General features: G+C 54.1%; 7 protein-coding genes across 7 annotated transcripts; 1 reads left to right on the top strand and 6 right to left on the bottom strand.

The window, feature by feature from the left end:
• Window positions 1–138: 138 nt before the first annotated feature.
• Window positions 139–2,473, bottom strand: A1O3_07524 (uncharacterized protein; the record flags this gene model as incomplete). Its single annotated transcript, XM_007737632.1, has 3 exons — window positions 139–1,696; window positions 1,955–2,150; window positions 2,383–2,473. The coding sequence occupies 3 exons, from the start codon at window positions 2,471–2,473 to the stop codon at window positions 139–141; spliced, it is 1,845 nt and encodes a 614-aa protein (XP_007735822.1).
• A 543-nt stretch (window positions 2,474–3,016) lies between these two features.
• On the bottom strand, window positions 3,017–5,836 carry A1O3_07523 (uncharacterized protein; the record flags this gene model as incomplete). The annotated part of the gene is made up of 3 exons (XM_007737631.1): window positions 3,017–5,218; window positions 5,266–5,748; window positions 5,807–5,836. 3 exons carry the CDS (start codon window positions 5,834–5,836, stop codon window positions 3,017–3,019), a joined length of 2,715 nt encoding a protein of 904 aa, XP_007735821.1.
• A 755-nt stretch (window positions 5,837–6,591) lies between these two features.
• Window positions 6,592–8,751, bottom strand: A1O3_07522 (uncharacterized protein; the record flags this gene model as incomplete). Its single annotated transcript, XM_007737630.1, has 1 exon — window positions 6,592–8,751. The coding sequence occupies one exon, from the start codon at window positions 8,749–8,751 to the stop codon at window positions 6,592–6,594; it is 2,160 nt and encodes a 719-aa protein (XP_007735820.1).
• Window positions 8,752–11,096: 2,345 nt separating this feature from the next.
• A1O3_07521 (uncharacterized protein) lies at window positions 11,097–11,591 on the bottom strand (the record flags this gene model as incomplete). The annotated part of the gene is made up of 1 exon (XM_007737629.1): window positions 11,097–11,591. One exon carries the CDS (start codon window positions 11,589–11,591, stop codon window positions 11,097–11,099), a length of 495 nt encoding a protein of 164 aa, XP_007735819.1.
• Window positions 11,592–12,929: 1,338 nt separating this feature from the next.
• On the bottom strand, window positions 12,930–15,746 carry A1O3_07520 (uncharacterized protein; the record flags this gene model as incomplete). The annotated part of the gene is made up of 1 exon (XM_007737628.1): window positions 12,930–15,746. One exon carries the CDS (start codon window positions 15,744–15,746, stop codon window positions 12,930–12,932), a length of 2,817 nt encoding a protein of 938 aa, XP_007735818.1.
• A 1,171-nt stretch (window positions 15,747–16,917) lies between these two features.
• On the top strand, window positions 16,918–18,096 carry A1O3_07519 (uncharacterized protein; the record flags this gene model as incomplete). The annotated part of the gene is made up of 1 exon (XM_007737627.1): window positions 16,918–18,096. One exon carries the CDS (start codon window positions 16,918–16,920, stop codon window positions 18,094–18,096), a length of 1,179 nt encoding a protein of 392 aa, XP_007735817.1.
• Window positions 18,097–18,124: 28 nt separating this feature from the next.
• Window positions 18,125–19,524, bottom strand: A1O3_07518 (acetylornithine deacetylase; the record flags this gene model as incomplete). Its single annotated transcript, XM_007737626.1, has 2 exons — window positions 18,125–18,615; window positions 18,714–19,524. 2 exons carry the CDS (start codon window positions 19,522–19,524, stop codon window positions 18,125–18,127), a joined length of 1,302 nt encoding a protein of 433 aa, XP_007735816.1.
• Window positions 19,525–20,315: the final 791 nt, after the last annotated feature.

Raw genomic sequence — 20,315 nt, 5'->3', positions numbered from 1 at the left:
TGAGGGAGTGGGTGGGTTTCGGATTGATTGGCTGATTGATTGATCGATTGATCGACTGATCGAATGATCGAATGATTGACTCAAATGATTCCATACTGTGCTATGCTGTGCTGTGCTGTGCTGTGCTGTCTCAACCATCTAGTTCGCAACGGCAACCACGTCGCCAAACGACCTCACGCCGGCGCGAAAGCCATGTTCCCACTCCCAGCCGAACGGACAGGCTTGATGGTTCGTGAGGCCTTCAGCACGCATGCGGTGGAGGATCCAGAGATCCAAGGCGCCGCCGAGCAGGTCGGCGCCGACAGGGGCGTCTTCGTCTTCGTCTTCGTCAACAGCGACGGGACCACTTTGCTGAGCAGTGAGAGTGGCGGCAGGAGGAGAGTGCATGGGTGTCCAACCTGACACTGAGGCTGCGGTCAAAATAGACGGAACGTATCTGTCGACCCGGGCAGCAAAGAAGTCGCGGGCATCACTCCAGCCTTGGAGCCAACCATCAGCGTAGCGCCAATGCTCGAATTGCGCGGGCGCATGATTTGAATTTGAATTTAGGGTGTCCCAGTAATGCGTATGGCCTGCGACGGCGTCGCGGTGAAGCCGAGTCCTCTCGGCATCGGCGCGCGCGAGCATCTGCCGGACTTGTCGGACGGTGTAAGCCAAACTCTTGGGCGCGGCGACATAGCCGTTGTCGGAAGCGTGCTTGAACCCCCATTCCCAGCCGGGCATCCAGTCCATTTTGCAGGTCCAGAAGGCCGAGCCGGCCGCCTTGCGCTGCCAGGCATTCGACTGCTCGACGCCGAACTGGCGCGTCAGCTCGTCCTTGCGCTGTGGGTCTGGACCTGCTCGCGCCCACGTCTGCGGCGCCAGCGCCATCGAGTATTCTCCGATATAGACGGCGACGGCGGCCTGGTGGGCAAAGACGTCGCCGACCAGACTGGCGTCCAGCTCGTGCAGCTCGGCCGTCCGGACCTGCTCGATGATCTCGGTGGGCGAGCGCGACGTGTCTTTGTCGTCGAACGTCCAGTACTTGTGGCAGTCGACAAAGACGGGACAGTTGGCACCCGTAGTAGTTGGGCCGTGGCTGTAGACAACCGTGTTGTTGTATGCTCTGGTGAAGCGGAGAGCGCGGCCCAAGTCCCAGCCGTCGCTGATGTAGAGCGGCAGCGAGGAATCGACAGCCGACACGCGTTGGATCACGTCGTTGTACCATTCATACATGCCCGGCGGATCGATGATGGCTTCGTTGCACACTTGGACGCCGACCACCGCGGCGAGGCGCGGGTCGCGAGTCACCTCGTGCGCGATGAACAGCACACACCGCGTCGCCAGGTCGAGGTTGGCCGCGTTGGCCCAGAGCTCGGCCTTGCCGCTGCTTGTGCCCGAGTGCGTTTCGTGGTTGGCGCCGCCGGGCACGCCGTGCAAGTCGAGCAGCACGCCGATGCCGTGGGCCGAACAGCGCGCCACCAGCTCTTTGACCGCCGTCCACGCGTTGACGTAGACTTGACTGGCCTGGTGCGGCGTGGCGAATGCCGTGTGCGTGCAGAACGCCGGCCCGAGCGTGAAATACCCGATGGGCAGTCTGATGTGATTGCAGTGGGCGCTGTGCGTCAGCCAGTGCAGGTCGGCGTCGCTGAGCGCGCTGGACCAGTGCGTCTCCCATTTCCGGCGGGTTTCGTCCAGGCCGCGAGTGTTGATTGACCTGGAGGAACGGGTCAGGACATCAGGACAGTGACATGTGAATACGTGTGAAACGAGGCGTGAGAGGACTGGGAGTTCCCTATATTCCCCAAGGGTGTAGGTCAACTTGAACGAAGAGTGTGCAATGATAGGATATTCAATCGACAACTCTGTCCACGCAGAGTGGGCACTGCCAGTGGCAAACAAGAGTTACTGTAATGGAGATGGGGACGGAGATGGATATGGGCATGGATATAGATATGGACATCATCCAACTCACGCCACAACCGCATCGAGTTCACTGCTCGACGAGACGCCTTGGTCATACATACTCCCGAACAACCATTGTTCCAGGACGAAGATGCCGCCCAGGTTGGTCCCATGTTGATATCGGTAGCGGAGGATAACTTGGGGCGTGGGACGGAGCCGTGGCCGAGGGCTCGGGCTCAGGTCCGTCGGCAGGTTCGGGTTGAAGCCTAGGGAGCTTTGCGGAGTTTGAAGACGAGGCTGAGGCGGTGCTTGAACACACAATACCAAATTAGTATCTCCATGCACCTTTGGCAAATCAACTGCTGCTCAGGCAAGCATATCGCCCTGGACGGAAAAGGCGAAAAGTCGACAAGGACCACAATGGCCATAGTCATGTTGGTTGCCATTCGTGTAGCACAAGATCAAAGAAACTCGTCCGTCGCCAGACACATAACGTACTCACAGTCTGATCTCCAAGTTGGTCTCCGTCTGGCCTTCCTTCCACCACATCCTTGAGCTCTTGAAACGCTTTCTTGAACGCCTTCCTCATGGTCCCGACCAGACACCAGACAGCAGACCAGGCTTTCTCTCTCTACTCTCGACTTCCAGCCCAGCCTCACTGCCACTCACCGACGTTAGACCGGGGGAGACGCCGCAGAAATAGAGAATAAGATGCCCGTTGACTGTCAAGACCTGCAATCCAGGTCGGTGGGAGGTTGGCAGGGCTCAGGCCTTTCATATGTGGTAGTACAGTAGTACAGTATCCTACTTGTCCTACTCGGTGTGTGTTGTTTCCCCGTTGCCAAGGGCCTCCTAAGCCTTGGACGCGTGGCACTGCAGTGTCGGTGGCAGAACAAATCCGCCCCCATCCAACAAACCAACAGCCACACGGCGTCAATCAGCATCAGCTTTTGCATTTACTGTAGATCCCGCTCGTGCAGACAGTTCAGTGTTCCCGCTGCACTCAGCATCAGCAGTCAGCTACGATGGTGTCCAGGGGCACCTGAGATCACCGTCCGTCGTCCCGTCGTCCATCGTCTCATTTGTATTCCCATTCGTTCTGGCCCCGTCCCTCCTGTTTCCATCGTTCGTTTCACTTCATCAATTCTTCCAGCTGCTCCCGGCGCCTCTCCATCACATTCTGAACTCTCTTGGATTGTGGTACATGGTCCTTAACCTCACCAATCCCCAACGGATCCAGATCATCCGCCAGGCTTTCCACAGCATCAGCCTCTTGTACTGGTTGGACTGGCGCGGACTCCGGCTCCGAGTGTGACGATCTCGGTACTGTCGGATCGCCATCGACCACACTCGGCTGGTTGTCAGCTGCATCGGTCTCTGCTGCGCCAGGATTGACAGGTATGTTGACCGATGGCTCCATTGCGGGCTCGTCTGGCAGCACACGAATTGTTGCGCCTGCCCTAGACATCGGCGGCTCTTTGGCCTTGGGAGAACCTGAACCGGAACCGGAACCGAAGCTCGAACCAGAGCCGTCCATCTCAGGCTTGGTCGAGCTGACTGGAGCCCTTGGTCTGCCCGCTGATTCTCGCTGCTTGTGAGACGCAGTCAATCCGACACTCGCTTCACTGGTCTCCACGCCTAAGAGAACAGGAGTTCTAGCTCCGGACGTAGGCATGGAACTAGGTCCTGAATGCCTTCCTACCGATGTCCACAGTTCGGTTTCGCCGTCGCCTGCACCATTGGCCTGGCCCTTCACTGGAACAGGCTTGCTGTTCATTTCTTCATCCGTCCGTCCAAACAGTTCGTGCCACCATCTGACTTCATCGGTTCTCGGGAAGATCAATCGTTCTCGGCCGCGGATATTGTCATCCACCACTGGGTCGTATCGGGGGTTGAGAAACTCTTTCTTGCGTGCGACGAAATAATCCCACACGCTTCTCGTCTTCTCATGCAGTTTTGCCTGCTTGCGTTCCTTCTCGTTGTCCAGCAGGAATGTCCCATATTGACACGAATAAAGATGGTAGAGGAGGCGTCTGAGGAATCGTTCGTTGTATTCAAATCGGGTGGGATGTTGGTACATCAGTTGATATACCGCGTCCAGGAACTGGTGAAACACGGGAGATGTTTCCTTGACTTTGGTCGCCATCTTCTCCCGGTCCTTTTTGGCACTGCCGGAAACAATCCGTCGTCCAGCCTGCGACTCCGAGTCGTAGCTCCCCCCGGGTTCTGCATCTGAATCGACATTGATCGACTCTCTGGAATCGTTGTGTTTGCTGTTCGAAAAGAAGCCCCTGGCACTCAATAAGGCATTTTCAAACGTCTTTTGCGCCCCTGACATCGCCCCTCCGCCGAGCTCTTTTCCTTCGCCATCTTCGTTCCCTCTCGTGATGCGCTCGTTCTCGATCTGGAACCACTTCTCAGAGCTGAGGAACCCTGACCGATGTTTGAACATGTGGCCGAAACTCAGCCAGTCCTTCTCCACGAGAACCATGAACCCTTCAAAGGTTCGGTAGTATGGATCGAGACAAAGCTGACTCAGAGCTGAAAGCTGGCTCGTCCGGTCCCAGCCGTCACTGCAGTGGATCAATACGTGACTGTGTTGAAGTCCCACCTGACGAGCAATCAGTCCCGCTCCATCCAAGACGTTGGCGATGTGCTTCAACCAATCGCTTTTCCGCAACAGGTCTCGGTTGGGTCCTAGAGGAGTCAAATCCGAGTCTTTGAATGCCTCCACCACCTTCTGCAAGCTGTCTCGCATGACATGAATGTTGTCGATGCCGAGGTACACCTTGGTAGCGAATTTGTAATTGCTCATATCCTCAGACCCCATGCCCACCGCTTGCATTGCCAGTGCATTGAACGTAGGACGGGCATCCACTATCATGTTGCGCTGTTGGGCTCCATAGACCACTGGCCCTTTGCCGTCGGTTTCGGGCGGCAGCGCATCATCTCCTCGGAGTTGGGAAATCACCGCGTCTTCGAGGGCCTCTGCGTCGGTTGGTTGGAGGTCACCATCTAGAGCAGTCGAACAGTTGGTCTCTCGACTAGATCCCGACTCTTCTCGTTCCGGAGGCGGAGTATAAGCAGATAGGGGACGTTCGGCGCGGGTTGTGTCGAAGATCGCTGCAAGAAGCTTTTCGTCTTGAATGCTTCGATTTCCTCGGACTCCCACTCGCGGTTGTGAAGAGCGCGTGATAGAACAGTTGTTGACGGGGTGAAGGTATGTCAGAACTGGGAGTCTCTCGCGAGAGCGAAAGCGACTGGCGTAGTTCAAGGTGTTGTCCGAGATGGAAGCAGGAACGGCCAAAAGGGCAGGGTACGTGTCCGACAGCTGCTAGGTCAGCTTGCGGACCAGGCTGCACCGGATTATCAGATACTCACCCCATAGTCCTGGTTGATTGCGGAGATCCTCCAGTTCAATTTCTTGCTATCATCGCCGACCCCCATTCTCCTCCATTCACGCATGGGATCGTACAGTGACCATCCATTAGGCGTGACATCTCTTTCAGGTCCTTGAGGTTGATATGTAAAGGCATACAGCTTTTCGATCCCGCTCAATTTGCAGGTCCAGGCTCTGATACTGTCGTAGACGTCTCTTGCTTTCCGGTCATCGCTCAAGTAAAAGCAGACAAATGTGAAATCACGACACCGCAGCCGGACTGAACTAGGTTGTCGGGACGCGGTAGGACTCGGCCGCAGCGTACAGGTCTGGATGATCGGATATGTGATCCACAACTCACGCGGCCGTACAGGATTGCCGTCGGCATCGGGGGGAGGCGTGTGAACAAAGATGATGTGATGAGGTGTCAGATGAAGAGTGCCGTTGACCTGATCGCCACGGCGGGACAGTGTGACATTATCGACCTGGGTTCAGTGTTAAATCACGGACAGCGCATCGTGCTGGATAGGTGTAGACACTAACTTTCGCGATGCGAGTGCGTTCCATGGCCATCTCGGCGTCGTCCTGGGCCACGGGCAGTGCGGGACAGCCAGTCCATCCAGACTTAGGCCGTGATCCGGAGGGAGCCTACAAGTTCGGGAGAGGAAGGAAGCTGCATAGGAGGTGCTAGGCAGGACAAACGAACGCGCCGATAAAGATAAAATAGGTTGTACTGTGTGGCCAGAGGCAGGACAATCTACACAGTAAAGAGCGAGTGGTACGTCAGTCTGAGGGTCGCAGGTCCTCACACTGATATAATAAGTATCACTAAATGCTTAGCGCAGCCTCGTCGCCTTAACCCATCCATATCCACATCCACATCCACCACCACTGGGATGGCTTTGTAACCAGGAGAACAGCTACGATCCAGCAAGTTATGCCTTTTTTGTGTCCTAAGGTTGGGGTTATCCGGTAAAGCATAAGGACCAAAGACTTTATTGGCTGTGCGAGACAGGCTGTGTCTTGCATAGAATATGGTCAGCATGGCAACATGATAATGGCCTTTTTGAAATCATCCAATCCATAATCATGTGTGCTCTTTCGCATGAGCAGGCCTGTCACTGCTCCATCAAGCGTATTTCTTCATGACTAATTGTACAGAGTCAAGCCGTCATCCAGGATCGTCCTGGGCAGTCAAGCCTTTCATACTTACCATTCCCATAGGTGTAATTCATCTTACCCGAACGCCACGCTATGTTCAAAAAGTGACAATGCCCATCTATTTAGACATTAACCCAAAAACCATGCTTCATTGCCCACATGCGTAGTCACAAGACCCCGTCAATGTTTCTAAAAATTTCCGCGTTTTCACCTTGCTGGTGCGGACTTCGCGGGTCAAAAGCTGTCGGTATTTGATCGGTTGTCGCTAGTGCTGTGGGAGCCATTGCTTGGTGTGAATGTAAAAGACCTCGACCCGATTTGGTCACGGGGTCCATGACAGCTAGATCTCCTGCAGAAGTGATCCCAAAAGATGAGGCCATAAACTCCACTGCCCTGGGAGAGAACAAGACTGGGCTTCCCGGGACTTCCTGTAGGGCTAAGTCCATTTGGGGCGAGCTCGTTAATATCCCTAGCCTCGGTGTCTTGGAGGCCCTGGGCGACAACTGTATGGGTTCCATGCCATCGTCAAAACGTTCACGAAACGGCAGAGGCCTTGGTGAGACGCTCTGCGGACGACTGCTTGATTCGGCAGGAGTGGTCACTGTAAGAGTTGCGTCTGGGTCTGGAGGTTGTGTTGGGATCTTGTCCAGAACCTGGGTTGAGTTGACTGGTGTCACAGTTTCCTTCTCGTCGTTCTTGGGGAATAAAGGTACAGGAGGAAGAACCTTGTTTGTCCGCAATGGCGGCCAAGCCTTTACTGTTGGGGGGCAGTCAGCCTTACTCGGGCCAGCTGGTCTTCTGGTGAGATCGATGGCATGCGGGATCGCCCTCCACTGAGCCTGCGTTGCGATGGGTGTGTCCATGATAGGAGGATCTGGTCGCTGCATCTTCCACCAATTCGGAGATGGGTTGTAGGAATGGTCTCCATATACACCCTTGACCACCTTCGACCGGAAATCTGTCAATTGATAAATCAGGCTCATATTCGGCCCAACCCACTCGCTTCGTTGCTTGACCGTCATGTACATGGAATGAAAATCTGGTCGGTACCCTTTGAACAGGCCGTATGCGATTACTAGCGAGGCTGATCGACTCACACCCAGCTGGCAATGGACCAGCACTCTTTTCCCCGCTTGGATTCTTTCGTCGATCAAGCGACACAATGTATAGAGATCCTCCAAGATTTCCGAATTGTGATCCCAGGGGATGTGGAGGTATTCTGGTTGTTTTCTCGGAGAAAAGGCGGTCTGCCTTGGCGTGGTCGGTGTCTGCACATCGTGGGGCATGGGCCATTCCCATGCTGATTTAAAAGACATCTCTGACACCGCGGTTTGTGGTTCTGGAATGTCCGGGCTTGATGCTTCCAAATCTAGGGGGCAATTGATCTCCTTGGCCACATTAATCACGGTATCGAAACTGCTGGCTTCTTCCGCTGTCGGCTCTAAATACAGGTAGAGGCCAGTGTCATAGACCAGGACGGGTCCTTTGGGGTAGCCCCTTTCTTGGGTTTCCTGGGATCTTTGCGGGTGGAATTCGTCCTCCTCTTTCAGGTCCGGGAGTGCTCCGCCGGCAGACTGGCTCGAATTACTGGATTCGGAACCTGGGCCTGAATAGACGTTGCCAGTAGCTGGCAGAGGGAGAAAGAGACCTTGAGGTGGAGGTTTGCCGGGGGAAGCCAGTGACGCCAGAGCCGGGGAAGAATGTATGTGGTGCAATGCTGGTCTGGAGCTGGGAGTTGGTGGCACATCTATGGTCCGAGAGAATGTCTGTTGTTGAAAACCTGGGGTCATGATGGTAAGATTGGCCGGCTTCCTCCTCCCTGTTCTCGGTGTGTCTTTCAAGGGCGAAGACGGCGCTGAAATAGTATGGGAGGATTCGAAACCATGAGAGGTCGCCGGGCGCGGCAGGATTACGCCTCCCATATTGAGAGACAGATTTTTGACATTTTTGGTTGCCTCCACCACAACTTCTGCCTTCCCTACATGGCCATTAAAAGTTCCCGTCTGCGAAGTTGGCCGAGTTTCCTGACACTCTGTCGATTGCAGTTGAGGTTCCTTGACCATTCTGTTTCTGAAAGGCAACATGGGCAGGCTGGACGACGCGGATTCCGGCGACGACGAGGGAGAAGGGTCGGTTATTAAGGGAGAATCGAATGTCGAGTTCGTTGTCGTTGGTGAGGATTCTGTTGAAGCTGTCATAATAGAGGTGACGCTGTTACGATGATGTAAAGGCTGAGAAGAAACGCCGGTAGAGTCGGGATGGGTATATGCGTCGGTGATGAAGATCCGGCTCTCGCTGTGTATCGTGTCGGATCCTAATTCTGCCATATCTTCCACAATGCTGGATTCTGTTTTTCCTACAACTGACATGAATGAAGGGAAGGGGGTTGACAGTAGAGAGCCAATTTCGACCGGCATAGTCGAATATTTGGAAGGGAAGGGTCGTCTCTTGTTGGAGGGGAGATCGAATTGAGACCCACGACAGCCTACTGATCGGGCTGCCCGAGCCTGATCATGGTGGCGGATGGTCTGTTGTATACTCGTGCAGGGTTGATAATTGTTGGCCAAATCGAAAGACCTTTTGCGATGATGACTGTCAGCACTGCCCGTAGAGTCTCGCGCCATCCTGCCTGCTGGAGAAGAAGGACTGAACGACCATAGCAGCAGACAGAGTGTCGAGCGCTGCTTGTCCCCAGGACGACAAGAGAGGAATTGGGTCCGACGTACCGCGGTCAAAACAAACCAGCAGTGTATTGCTGCAGCGCATGCGACAAGTGCGAGATGATGCCTGCCTGGGGGCTTCCTTGCAGTTTCAGATTCGGCGCGTATCCAAAAAGCGGCGTAGCAAGTCGAGCCCTGGCTCTCTTCACCTGCTCCACATAAGAATCGGGATCAATGTCAATCAGAATCCCAAGCAGTGAACCGCCCTCCTCTTCAGAGTCTGCGTGCACACGGCACGAGCTGACCTTGACGAACGAACTGTCGTAAATAAAGAGCGTGCAGGCTGAGAAGCGGTGCGATCGAGGAACCTGGCGGCAAGCTGAGTGTGGACTGCGACAGGAGGGAGGGACGGTCCAGTGGGAACGCGATGTGGGCCACTGGCAATGAACGGTTGGTCGAGAGGTGCAGAATGGCGCAATAGCCAATCCAGGAGATGAATCGGAGAGACAGTAATAGTAGTGGACTGTGGACAGCTGGCGTTGGGCGTGGGATCCTGGTGTTCAGGCTTTCGTGGACGCAGACAATGGGGGCTGATTTCAGCAAGAAGAGGAAGTCGTAAGCCCGAGGGCTGAAGCACTGTACTCCATACACCCACACACAGAACAGACACACAGACAACACACAACTAAGAGCAAGGCAGAATCAATTCGGCGCCTCGGTGAGGACTCACGGGCAGAGGGAGGATGAAGGTCTTGTCGAGCACTGGAGGCGAGATGGAGGCGAGCAGGGGAGGGCGTTCTGCATGGTCCGGCATTGGTCGCGCAGTCGAGGGGCCTCCTTAGCCGCATCTCCAGCCTGCGATTGGCGCACCGCAGGCCAGCAGCCAACCTGAAACCAAACCATTGCTCCTATGAATAGAACCGAGCCTCCCGCTCTTCACACTGGCGCTCCATCTCGCCCCCGGAGCAGTGCCAGCTGCAAATTTGCCGCGCGCATCCAGCTGCCTGAGGATTCAGCTCGCCGGCTCCCTCAAATAGCTGCTGACTGCTGCAGAAAGACTGCACCATTTGCCACTGTTACCGTCTACGACTGCTATTTGTTCCCGGCCACCGCCCGTCCTCACACCGAGTTCGATTCATATCACATTCATATTGTTCTTGCGGTTCGCGGAGTCTGTGACCCCATTTTGTTCCCATTGCCGAGCGCAGACACAAGAACCCCTGCAAATTGCACCGCGTTTCAGATTGCTACAGCGTGCCAGGAAACCCCTTTCGCGCCAGCCAGGGTAGCGCCATCAGATCGGATCTTACAATCTACAAAAGGGAAATCTCCCCAGACTAACAACTGCACCTCTGTCGCTACCAGAAGCACTCTGTACATACCTAGCTTCTCCGAGATCCTCTGTGACTGGGACGCCTGCCGAGCTGCGTGCACAAGTTGCAATCATGTCAGCACCATATCCAAGCGCCCACCTTCGCCACGTCTTCGTGTATTGTTGTGTGTGTTTGAGGGTCACCATTATGGATATCGAACACACAGCCGAACAAGTCAGCAGTAAGGATTAGTATTATGCCACCGCGTTCATCCATGCTCTCCACAGAAGATGGCCCGAAGGATCCAAGGGGGGGTTGTATGCGAACAGTCATTATCATATGATTCCTTGTTTGCTGCCCACTACATACGTTCTTTCTTTGGTCCTTGCGGAGAGAAGTGTCTCAGTGTGTCAAACCCCTAATGCTTCCTTCCGTATCCCGAAATAACCCAGGACTCAAGTCCGATTGGCAGCCATGTCATCGTGCCAGTACGCCTCAACTTTTGTGGTTTGCAGTCAACCCCATGCATCGCCCTTCCCAATGTACCCTTTTAAAACATGCTCATGCCCGCAGAAGAAGAGTGTCGGGAGTCCGCTCAGAAAGATGCCCAGCCAAGATGTTTTTGGAAAGTAAACCCAGATAACCCCTCCCTGATTTGAATGATCATAGAACATACCAGCCCTCAACAGATCAATGCTCTTAATGCTTACGTGCGTCGAATTGGTTTTTCACGTATAACTCTCCAATCCCCGGTTTGGGCTTGTTGACCTTATTCCTGGCACTCATGGCTGCGGAATAATGAGAAAAAGAGAAATTTGACCAGTCCCGATGGTCTCTGGTGGGTCTAGACACTTCGACGACCTTGGTCAACTTCTTCTGAGGCTTATCGAAGGTGAAGATGTCTTCGAAATCGAAGTCCTGCGATGACATGTCCAATGCGTCAAAGTTGGCCTTGTCCAGCAACTCCCGCTCGGCGTCGGAGAAGGAAACCTCGAAGCTGGCTGATCGTGCGTACGGGACCAATTGCACCTTGGGTGCGAGGCCTGGAGAGATGGGGGAGATAGAGGAGTGGGAGTGTGCTGACGAAGTAGAGGTAGAGGATGTTCGTCGCTCGGATGATCGGCGGGAATCCATGGACCCGGGGCTATGGGGGATCGCCGTGAGAGGATGGTGATTTTTGTCGAACCAAGCCATGAGAGGGTAGGGATGGATGGTTGTACCAGAATAGCCGGTGTAACAGATAGACACGAAGATATCTATTAGAAGTATCGAATGTGATGTATCAGGCAGAGAGCGGTAGTGTTGTAGTCAGTCGTCACACAAAGTAGGCTGCGTTATGGACTGATCGGCAAGGTCTTGACTCGGATATGTAGGCCGGGGACTGTCCTGACCACGTTCCGGTTAGAGAATATGGGAATGCTGGATCCTGGTCGGGATCAAGTGTACGGAGTACTGAGGATCGGAGTACTGAGGATTGGAGTACTGAGGATCGTATGATCGTGACCGATTCGCAGCGAGACAGTGAGGCACGACGAGGCCCGGTGTTTGATGTCACTGTGTTTCGGTTTCGTCAGGCAGCGGTCTCCTCTTCTCAGTGTCTTACGTGGAGGTGGATGCCGGTACGTGTTTCGAGGAAAAAGACGGACGATACAACAAGAGGGATCTGACTGTGTGCCATGGCATGAGGGTGGAAATGTCGCATTCCTTATACCGTGGTCCTCACGGAGAGTTGACACGACTCACATGCCATCTTTATTGGTGATTGCGACATCGGCAGGGCCAGAGCGGCGGGCTTTGTTAAGGTCCTCGATGACTCGAGCCGGCTTACGCCTTAAGGTGCTCATTATTATCCAATATTGCCCAAACCCCCTCGTCGATGGCGTGTTCAAGGCTCCCGCAAGCCGGGGCCACCTTTGACTTTTCTTGGGTTTCCTTGACTTTCCTTGACTTGCATTGACACTGAGACACCCAACGCACAACGACACAACGAGTCCCCTGGAGGGGCTGCAGAACGTGCAAGATCCGGGCAATATGGTGCTATCCCGTTAGTCATGGATTGTGCCGTCGTGTCGCTCCCTCACAGGCCTCGCCTCTGCATTGGCCGCACCCGTGAAAATTTCACCTACACGTGGACTGAACCGCTTCCCCTGACCGCTCAGAAGCATTCATTAATTGGGCCTCTCGCAATGCTCTGAGCAATGAGCATTCCGTCGAGAGCCGTTTCATCAATCAGACACCTGTCACCATTTCCGCCAATCACATCAACCCCGAGCACCACACGCTTGGAGTCGAGCCTTTCGTGGGAAAAGGAGGACAGGTAAACATCAGACAAATACAGGCAAGGTCTGTTTAAAAATGCCACACATGCAAGCATTCTTCTATTCTGAGAAGTCCAGACCTTTGGCGCGACACACGGCCTTCCGCCCTCTGGTCCTCGATAATGCCGAGAAAGACTGCTTTCCCGGAACAGGGCGCGTACTGCCCTGCAACGACAACAATGTATGATACAAGTCCCGGGGTAGGTTGTCGTAATCACACTTCTCCAACGCTTTGACCTGAATTCTGCCTTTCCAACAACAATGTCGTCGTATTGTTCGATTCCTTGCCCGATGGTGCAATGTCTTTCGTCCCTCGAGCCTCACTGGGATCTCTAACACTAGCACTTCTCTCTGCCTTAGCTGCTCGGAGCCGACTACTGACGCTAGAGATTCTGCTGGCAAATCCAAGACTTCTCCTGGAGTTGGATGTCCGAATACCGACCTGACTATCTGGAGTTCCCTCGACCGGACTTGAGCCCACAGCAGGGATGATTGATATCCGACCCCAGGGCTCTTTTGGGGTTAGCGGGACTTTGTCCTGCGTCCCAACACTGCTTCCGGGAGAAGCGTACTTGCGTCTCGATACAAAGTTGGAGCTGAGGTGGGCAGGCATCGGACTCCGAGTCGTCCCCTTGTTGGCCTCGAGTGGCGAAGGCATGGGATGTTGGGCGGTGTACTCTCTGGAATACGCCGCTCGATCCCTGGCCATCTGCCGGTATGTGCCCACCTCTGTCATGGCGCGGCTTACAGGCCGCACCGAAGGGCTGCTCTCCTCGTCGTCGGTAGACCCATCAAGATGTCCAGTTCTCCTGCTGCGTATGAGAGAGGAGGTGCGGCCGGTTCTTGACGAGCTGGTCAAAACCTGAGGCAAAGCCGTAGGCGGCGTTTGAAAAACACTCTCCGGTGTGGTTGTGGTGGGGTTCGACGTGGCTCCGAACGGCATGCTGGTTCGTCGGCTTTCGAGTCGAGACTGGACTCTCGAAGTCACAGGAGGGCGGTCGATGGGTTCGTTGCTGTACCGACGTCCGCGAAGGCCTGTGGCTGAGGAGGGATACGCATCCCTGCTGCCAGGTCTCGCAGTTGACTGCTGCGTTGACTTGCTATCAGCCAAAATCGCAATCGCCAGCTCTGTCAGACTTCGGCACATGCTCTCGGTCCTCCGCCGGATCTGTCGTTCAGAGACCGCCGAGACACCAATGGTGCTACCAGTACCTGCAAGCCCTTCTGAATTCATCATCATGGATAGGTGGAGAGCATCCTGCGCGGTTGCCTGTAATCTTTGATAAACATCATTGCTCACAACCGCTTTGGCATTTCCAAGTGCCTCGTGGAGATTGGGATGAATCGTCGATGGGACGCCTTCGATGGCAGATTGCAACTGGGTCACTGCCACTTTCTGTTTCGGAGAGGACGACATGGTGGTCGCAGCTGTCGTCGCCGTCTTAGGTCGATCGGTGTTGGTCATTGCCGCAGCCGAGGACGGCGGGAGCTTTCCTGTCAGCTCCAATTTCCGAATTCTGGATTTGAGATCATCCAGCTCGTCCCATACGGTTGAAGGGGCAGTCGTAGAAATCGTCGACTCGGTCGCATTATGGTCGACCAGCCTGGAGCGATCCACGAATGTCGAGTCCGAAACCAGGCGACTGTTACGGGCGGTGCTTGGTCGTGGAATCTGATGGCTGGCCTCTGTACTGGTATTGGTATTGGGATTAGCGTTTGAATATCGCCTTGATAGAGGTCTTTTAGAGCCAGAGAAATCACCGCCATGGGCGCTGTACATTTGCCGCTGGGTTCCCAAATCTTCTTCCTGGACCGGGTTCCCTTGCGCGTATGCCCGTGACAGAGTCCCTGGTATATGTTGGCCAAGCGAGGATCGTTTGCTATAATAGTTCAGAGCCTCTGATCGACCAGATACACTGGCAGTGTCAAACCTCTCTGGACCCGGTGAAGATGGGTATCCTGTGGACGGTCGCGTGCTGGTATAGAACGGTAGAGAGATTCTAGACCGTCTCTTCTCTGCTCTAGATAGTCCCTGTCCTCCACGTGACGCGTCTGCCTTTGCAATATTCAAGAACAAATCTTCACTTTTCCGCTCGTCACTGCTCGATGCCTTCCCATCCTCATCCGGGGATGTCGGTTGTAGTTTCTGTAGATCCGGGGCCACCTTCTCTTCGGCCTCCAAAGCGTCAGCTGCTTTCGCCGGGACTTTGCTCATTGTTGAATCCGGCGTCAGCAGACTTTGTGTATCAGCAGACTCGGGGCTGGATCCCTCCTGTATGTTCGCCTCTCCCGTCGAAGATACCGCGCTTGAAGGGGTTGTATTGTCTTGCCTCGGAGGTGGGGAAGGTGGGTGTGGCAAGGGAGGTTCAAGATCCGTCACAGACTCATTGAGCTTGGAAGGCGACAAATCCCGCGGCGCAGCGTTCGTAGCCCTCGAGCCAGGATTCCGGTCGAGAGCTCGGATCCTATCCTGCGACAGTGTTCGCTGAGTACTATATGAGGGAGGCGGTCCGCAAGTTGTCTCCACACCGTAACTACTATGCGAGGCGGGAGGTCTTTTGTGCGAGGGTGATCGTTGCAGCGGATGCGAGTTGGTTCGTTGCAATGGGGGAGGCTGTTGATTAACACCGCCAGAGGAATCAGGTCCGGTGGTATTCTGATCGACGTCTTCAAGGGGGGGATGAAGGGAAGAGGATTTCGGAGTCTCTGCTGAGGTGCTCATGCCAGGATCGAACGGATCAAGACGAGTTTGTGTTTTTGACTCGGAGCTACTCGATGTTAATTTTGGCTTCTTGCGGAGTTGCGGACGCGCTGTCAGGTCATTGTTGACGTCGAGGGGCTTCGCTATGCGGGCTTGATAATAATGCGGGTGAAGGGATCGTAAGAGCTCCACATCCGTGAGACGATCATAATGGTACTTGATGGGTGAGACGCGACCATGTGGAAGAGCATTAGGAGGAGCAACGAAGGTAGAGTTGGTAAGGACGCGGTTTGGAGGAGCAGTCGAAGTACAAGTGTCGTCCCAGTCCATGTGTTTTGGGCGGCCGCTGGATTGGGCTCACCAGCTTCACTGGGGCCCCTTGCTAGCACCGCTCGCTTGCTGATGGTGAGGGACACCTAATCAGAAACCAACAATGGACTCTTCCGACACAGGCTTGGTGCTTTTTCATCATTTGTATAGCTACTCGTACTGCTTGTGAGGAGGGGAATCGTGCTGCTGCCATGTCTGGGACTTCGAGATGTATGTAATTGCCGTGGATGGAGTCTGGTCCGTGATCTATCGTTTTCTTCCCTCCCTAGTCCCCGTCCCTAGCAACTAAGCACAGGCAGAGTACGGAGTAATGTGATTCCTCAGTCACTCGCCATATATGTGCTCTGATCGCTCGGTGCTTCTCCTGTCACCTTCTGCCGTGCCTAATTAGGGCGAAGAGGCCTGGCAATTCGACTCGCCTAAAGGGTCTACAGGCATGAATCGCCTCTTGCAACGGACACTATGTTACAGACTATGGCACCTATGGGAAAGCGCGCCAGGACAAGATTGGTGGTGGGACTGCAGCAGAAGGGATGCCGCCCTCCTTACCCCCCAGAACCCCCTTAGACCTGCGTTGCGCCGCTTGTCGCACACACTCTTCGCCGCCTCACAACCGCTACATCCTGGATGCGGTTGCCTACCGTGTCTTTCGGACTCTTCTGTATTGTAGCTGGATTACCTCGCTTACTGTGGGCATGTTAGAACAGCCTTATCAATTGACAGTTTCGACGACATTGACCTGCTCTCCAACCAGTCCCGCATAGGCCACCGGTTCATCGACACAGCAACTACCATCAAATGATGGCCTTAGCCCTGCCTGGTAGCGTCTCCTTGTGCGCCGGATATGCTGGCTAATCAGCAACCTAATGCAAGGTCCCAAACACCAAGCTTCTCTTCAACCGGAGTTATCCATGACCGTCACCAAGAACCTTCGATCATTCACTGCATCATTTCCCGTTGACCTGCCATATCGGATTGTCTATCGAAGCGTTAGCGAGCCAGATGAGTCGGTAGCAGGCACGGCCCTGGCAAGAGCGTTGCAGAAGTGAAGTAAAGGACAGTCGAGCTATTCACAGCCTCAAAAATGAGTTTATGACAACTACACACTGAAGCATAACGTGCTGGCGCTCACCTGTAATTGCTCATCACTAGCATCTTTATGGTCATCAATATGGCAACGAGGCGAGTGCGGATCGTGTGTATTTCTGACACACACAATCAAACGCCCAAACTGCCCGCTGGCGACATACTGATCCACGCAGGTGACCTTACTAACCAGGGCACTTTCTCGGAACTGCAGAAGGCCGTCAGCTGGCTCAGGCAGACCGATTTCCGGGTCAAGATCGTTGTCTGCGGTAACCACGACATCACTTGTGATATTCCATTCTATCAGCAGTATGGCGCTTACTTCCACAATAAAAGGATGGAAGATCCCGAGCGTTGCATTGCCCTATTCCGATCAGACCCATCCATCGTGTACCTGAATCACGAATCCAAGCAAGTCAGAATCAATCACGAAGACGGCTCTCTTTCAGTCCTCAAGATCTTTGGCTCCCCATATTCTCCTGCAAACGGACTCTGGGCCTTTGGGTATGAGCCGGAACATGCCTCTCAGCTGTGGGACAAGATACCTCTGGATACAGAGATCATAGTGGCGCACACACCGGCGAAGTTCCATCGAGATGAATCCAGCACACGTGGAGCCGCAGGATGCGAGAGGCTTCGGCAGACATTGTGGAGGGTTCGTCCCCGATTGTTTGTCTGTGGACATGTCCACGAAGCGTATGGTGTCGAAGCTGTCACATGGGATCTTTCTTTATCGCATGTGAAGTTCAAAGAGAAAGCTGTCCGATATTGGCATGACGCTCATCCCGAAAGCAAAAAGCAATTTACCGTCGATCTTTCGTCGAGAGTCAAGTCGGTGGTCCTGCAAAACGATGGGAGCACAGGGAACCTTGTTTCCACAACACAGATTGTCAATTCGCAGAGAGCGGAAGTCGACGGCACTGCTGACAAAGATATAGCGCCGGAAGCAGAACACAATGAAGGTCTTTTGCCTGCCATTCCCGCTCTTCCTCGGCCTCCGTTTCCCGACTTCGAAAAGGCGGAGCGGCATATCACGTCTACCGTCGAACCAACCGAGTTAAGGCAATCGGAAACCCACGGGAACCAGGGCCCTACCTCTAATGGTCTATCAGATCAAGAAGCAATAGCTAATTGCGGGGGCAGACTCGAAACCTGCATCGTAAATGCTGCGTTTATGGCTTCCAACTGGCCACACAACGCCGGGAAGAAGTTCCATAAGCCTATTGTTATTGACCTCGACTTGCCAGTGCAGTATCCTAACTAGGTCCCTGGGCTTGGTGGCCCTTCAATTATCATTCCCCATGGATCTCTTCAAGCCCACACCATTCCGCGATGAACAATGCGATGGCTGTGGTGATCCTCTTCAGACTCTTGATACTCACCCATTCATCAAAACCATGGATATTGGAACTAATGGGTCCATAGCACAAGGCTGGAATCTTGTCATATAGCGCATGCACTCTGGTATCAAGGTAGCCAGCCGTCATGAAAGTCTTCAAGTCCTCGCCTGTCGCGTGCTGGTGTGCCCTTCGGAGCGTATTTTCTGCCTCACTCCCTGGTTGAAGCACATATCCCTCGGCGAAGAAGCCGTTCCAAATAACCTTGGGAGGAGTCTTGCTCAAGAATGGATCGGTCCGAGAAAAATCTGCAACCTTTTTCTCGATCTCATCAGCGGCAGATTTGGCGCTGACGCCGGGATATATTGATATTCGGCAATCAACACGAGACCATGCCGGAACTGATGACGGCCAGTCCCCTGCGTTGATCATCGCAACGTTGAGATCTGTCTCGCGCAACGGATTAGCACAATCGAACCCCCAGTCTCAGCCGGAGGAAGATAATCTTCTCCCCTGACAGAAACCAAACAAGTCAACAACTTACTTAGAGGATGCTCCTCGTTCTCAAAGTGCTCCATTCCCACCTTTCTCAGGTTCCACTCGGATTCCAGCTCCCTTAAAGCCCCGACCACTCTCCAGCACGCGTCGATTGCGTTCATGCCCGTTCCCATCTCCCTCACATGCACTGGGGTGCCTCGCACCTCGACCTGAAACCACAAGACACCGACATTGGCGCGCACCAGCATCTCTTCCTCGGGTTCCGGAATCAGCACAGCGTCCGCCTTATACCCTTTCAAGTGTGTCATCAAGGTCCCATTGCCTGTGGATTCCTCTTCGACCACCGATTCCAAGATGACCTCGGACGCGGGCTGGAACCCGAGCCGACGCAGCGCATCGAGCGCATGCAAATTGGCTGCGCTGCCCGCTCGCATGTCGGCGCCTCCTCGCCCATAGAGTCGATCCCCTTCGATATGCGCACTATAAGGGTCATGCGTCCACAGGTCCAAAGGTCCCGTGGGCACCACATCAATGTGGGCGTTCAAGATCAGGCTTTTCCCCTGCGGTGCTTGGGAGCGCGGTTTATGCACACCCACGACAATAGGGGCCTTGGAGTGTGTTGCACTGAACTTGCCGGCACCAACGTGGCTCGCCAGAGCTGCTTCGTCCATGCCGAATTTCACCGGGGCATATCCTCGGTCGGCGAACTGATTAAAGACAAAGTCCTGCACTTCGCTCTCTTCGCCCCGTTGTCCGCCGAACCGGATTAGTGATTGCGTATATGCGATCTGAGCGTCGAAGCCGTCCGAGACGGACTTGGAGATGGAAGCGATCAACTCTTTCGAAAGATCTGGCATCTCGAATGACTGAGCGTCCTAGATGGTTCTATTTGTCGGGGCCGAAATCGAAGAATAGGTAATGAGATGTGCAGCTTGATCAACTATGTCTGCGCTGGACGATATTTAACTGGGGGGTTAAGGAGAGAAGCAAGTCTGGGACGATTAATCTGGGAAAGAAAGAGATGAATGATAGACAATATATATCATTATATTATTATATAGTAATGGCCATGGTGTAAACCTCTCCATCTCAATGTCGAAGTCGAAGTCGACGGACATGTCCTCCCTCTGGGGTCCTTAGTATCTTGGGACGGCGCTTTTGAACCCCATTGGACAAGCTAGACCAAGGACCTGCCGTCGCCCTTACGACTGCTAAGTAACAGACGGAGGCAAAACCACAGCCACCACCAATCAATCCGTGTTGCGCTGCCCTTTTGAAGATCGACAGTTTTGGTAATCCGTAATTCCCTTTTCCGGTGCCGAACTGGGATCGTATCGTTGGGGCTTGGGACTTGGGACTTGGGACTTCGGGCTTCGAGGCAAGTACGTAGTTGGCAGAATTGGTGGATGTGGATACATGTAATATAGTACTGTACAGCGTACTCTGTACACTTAGGTGCGGATTGGCGAAACTGCGCGGGTGAGGGCGAGGACGAGAAAGATCCTTCGTATTGTAGTGGGTGAAAGCAGCTTATCTGTAAGGCTGCGGTAGTTTGTACTTTGGATGGGACGACGGCATACCGAGAGGGAGACAGAGACAGACAGAGAGAGAGAGAGAGGGAGAGAGAGAGGGAGAGAGAGAGGGAGAG

This window comes from Capronia epimyces, assembly GCF_000585565.1.
Source record: "Capronia epimyces CBS 606.96 chromosome Unknown aczIQ-supercont1.6, whole genome shotgun sequence".
Taxonomy (NCBI): Eukaryota; Fungi; Ascomycota; class Eurotiomycetes; order Chaetothyriales; family Herpotrichiellaceae; genus Capronia; species Capronia epimyces.
The sequence above is the reverse complement of the archived record's forward strand: the minus strand, read 5'-3'. Positions and strand labels throughout refer to the sequence as shown.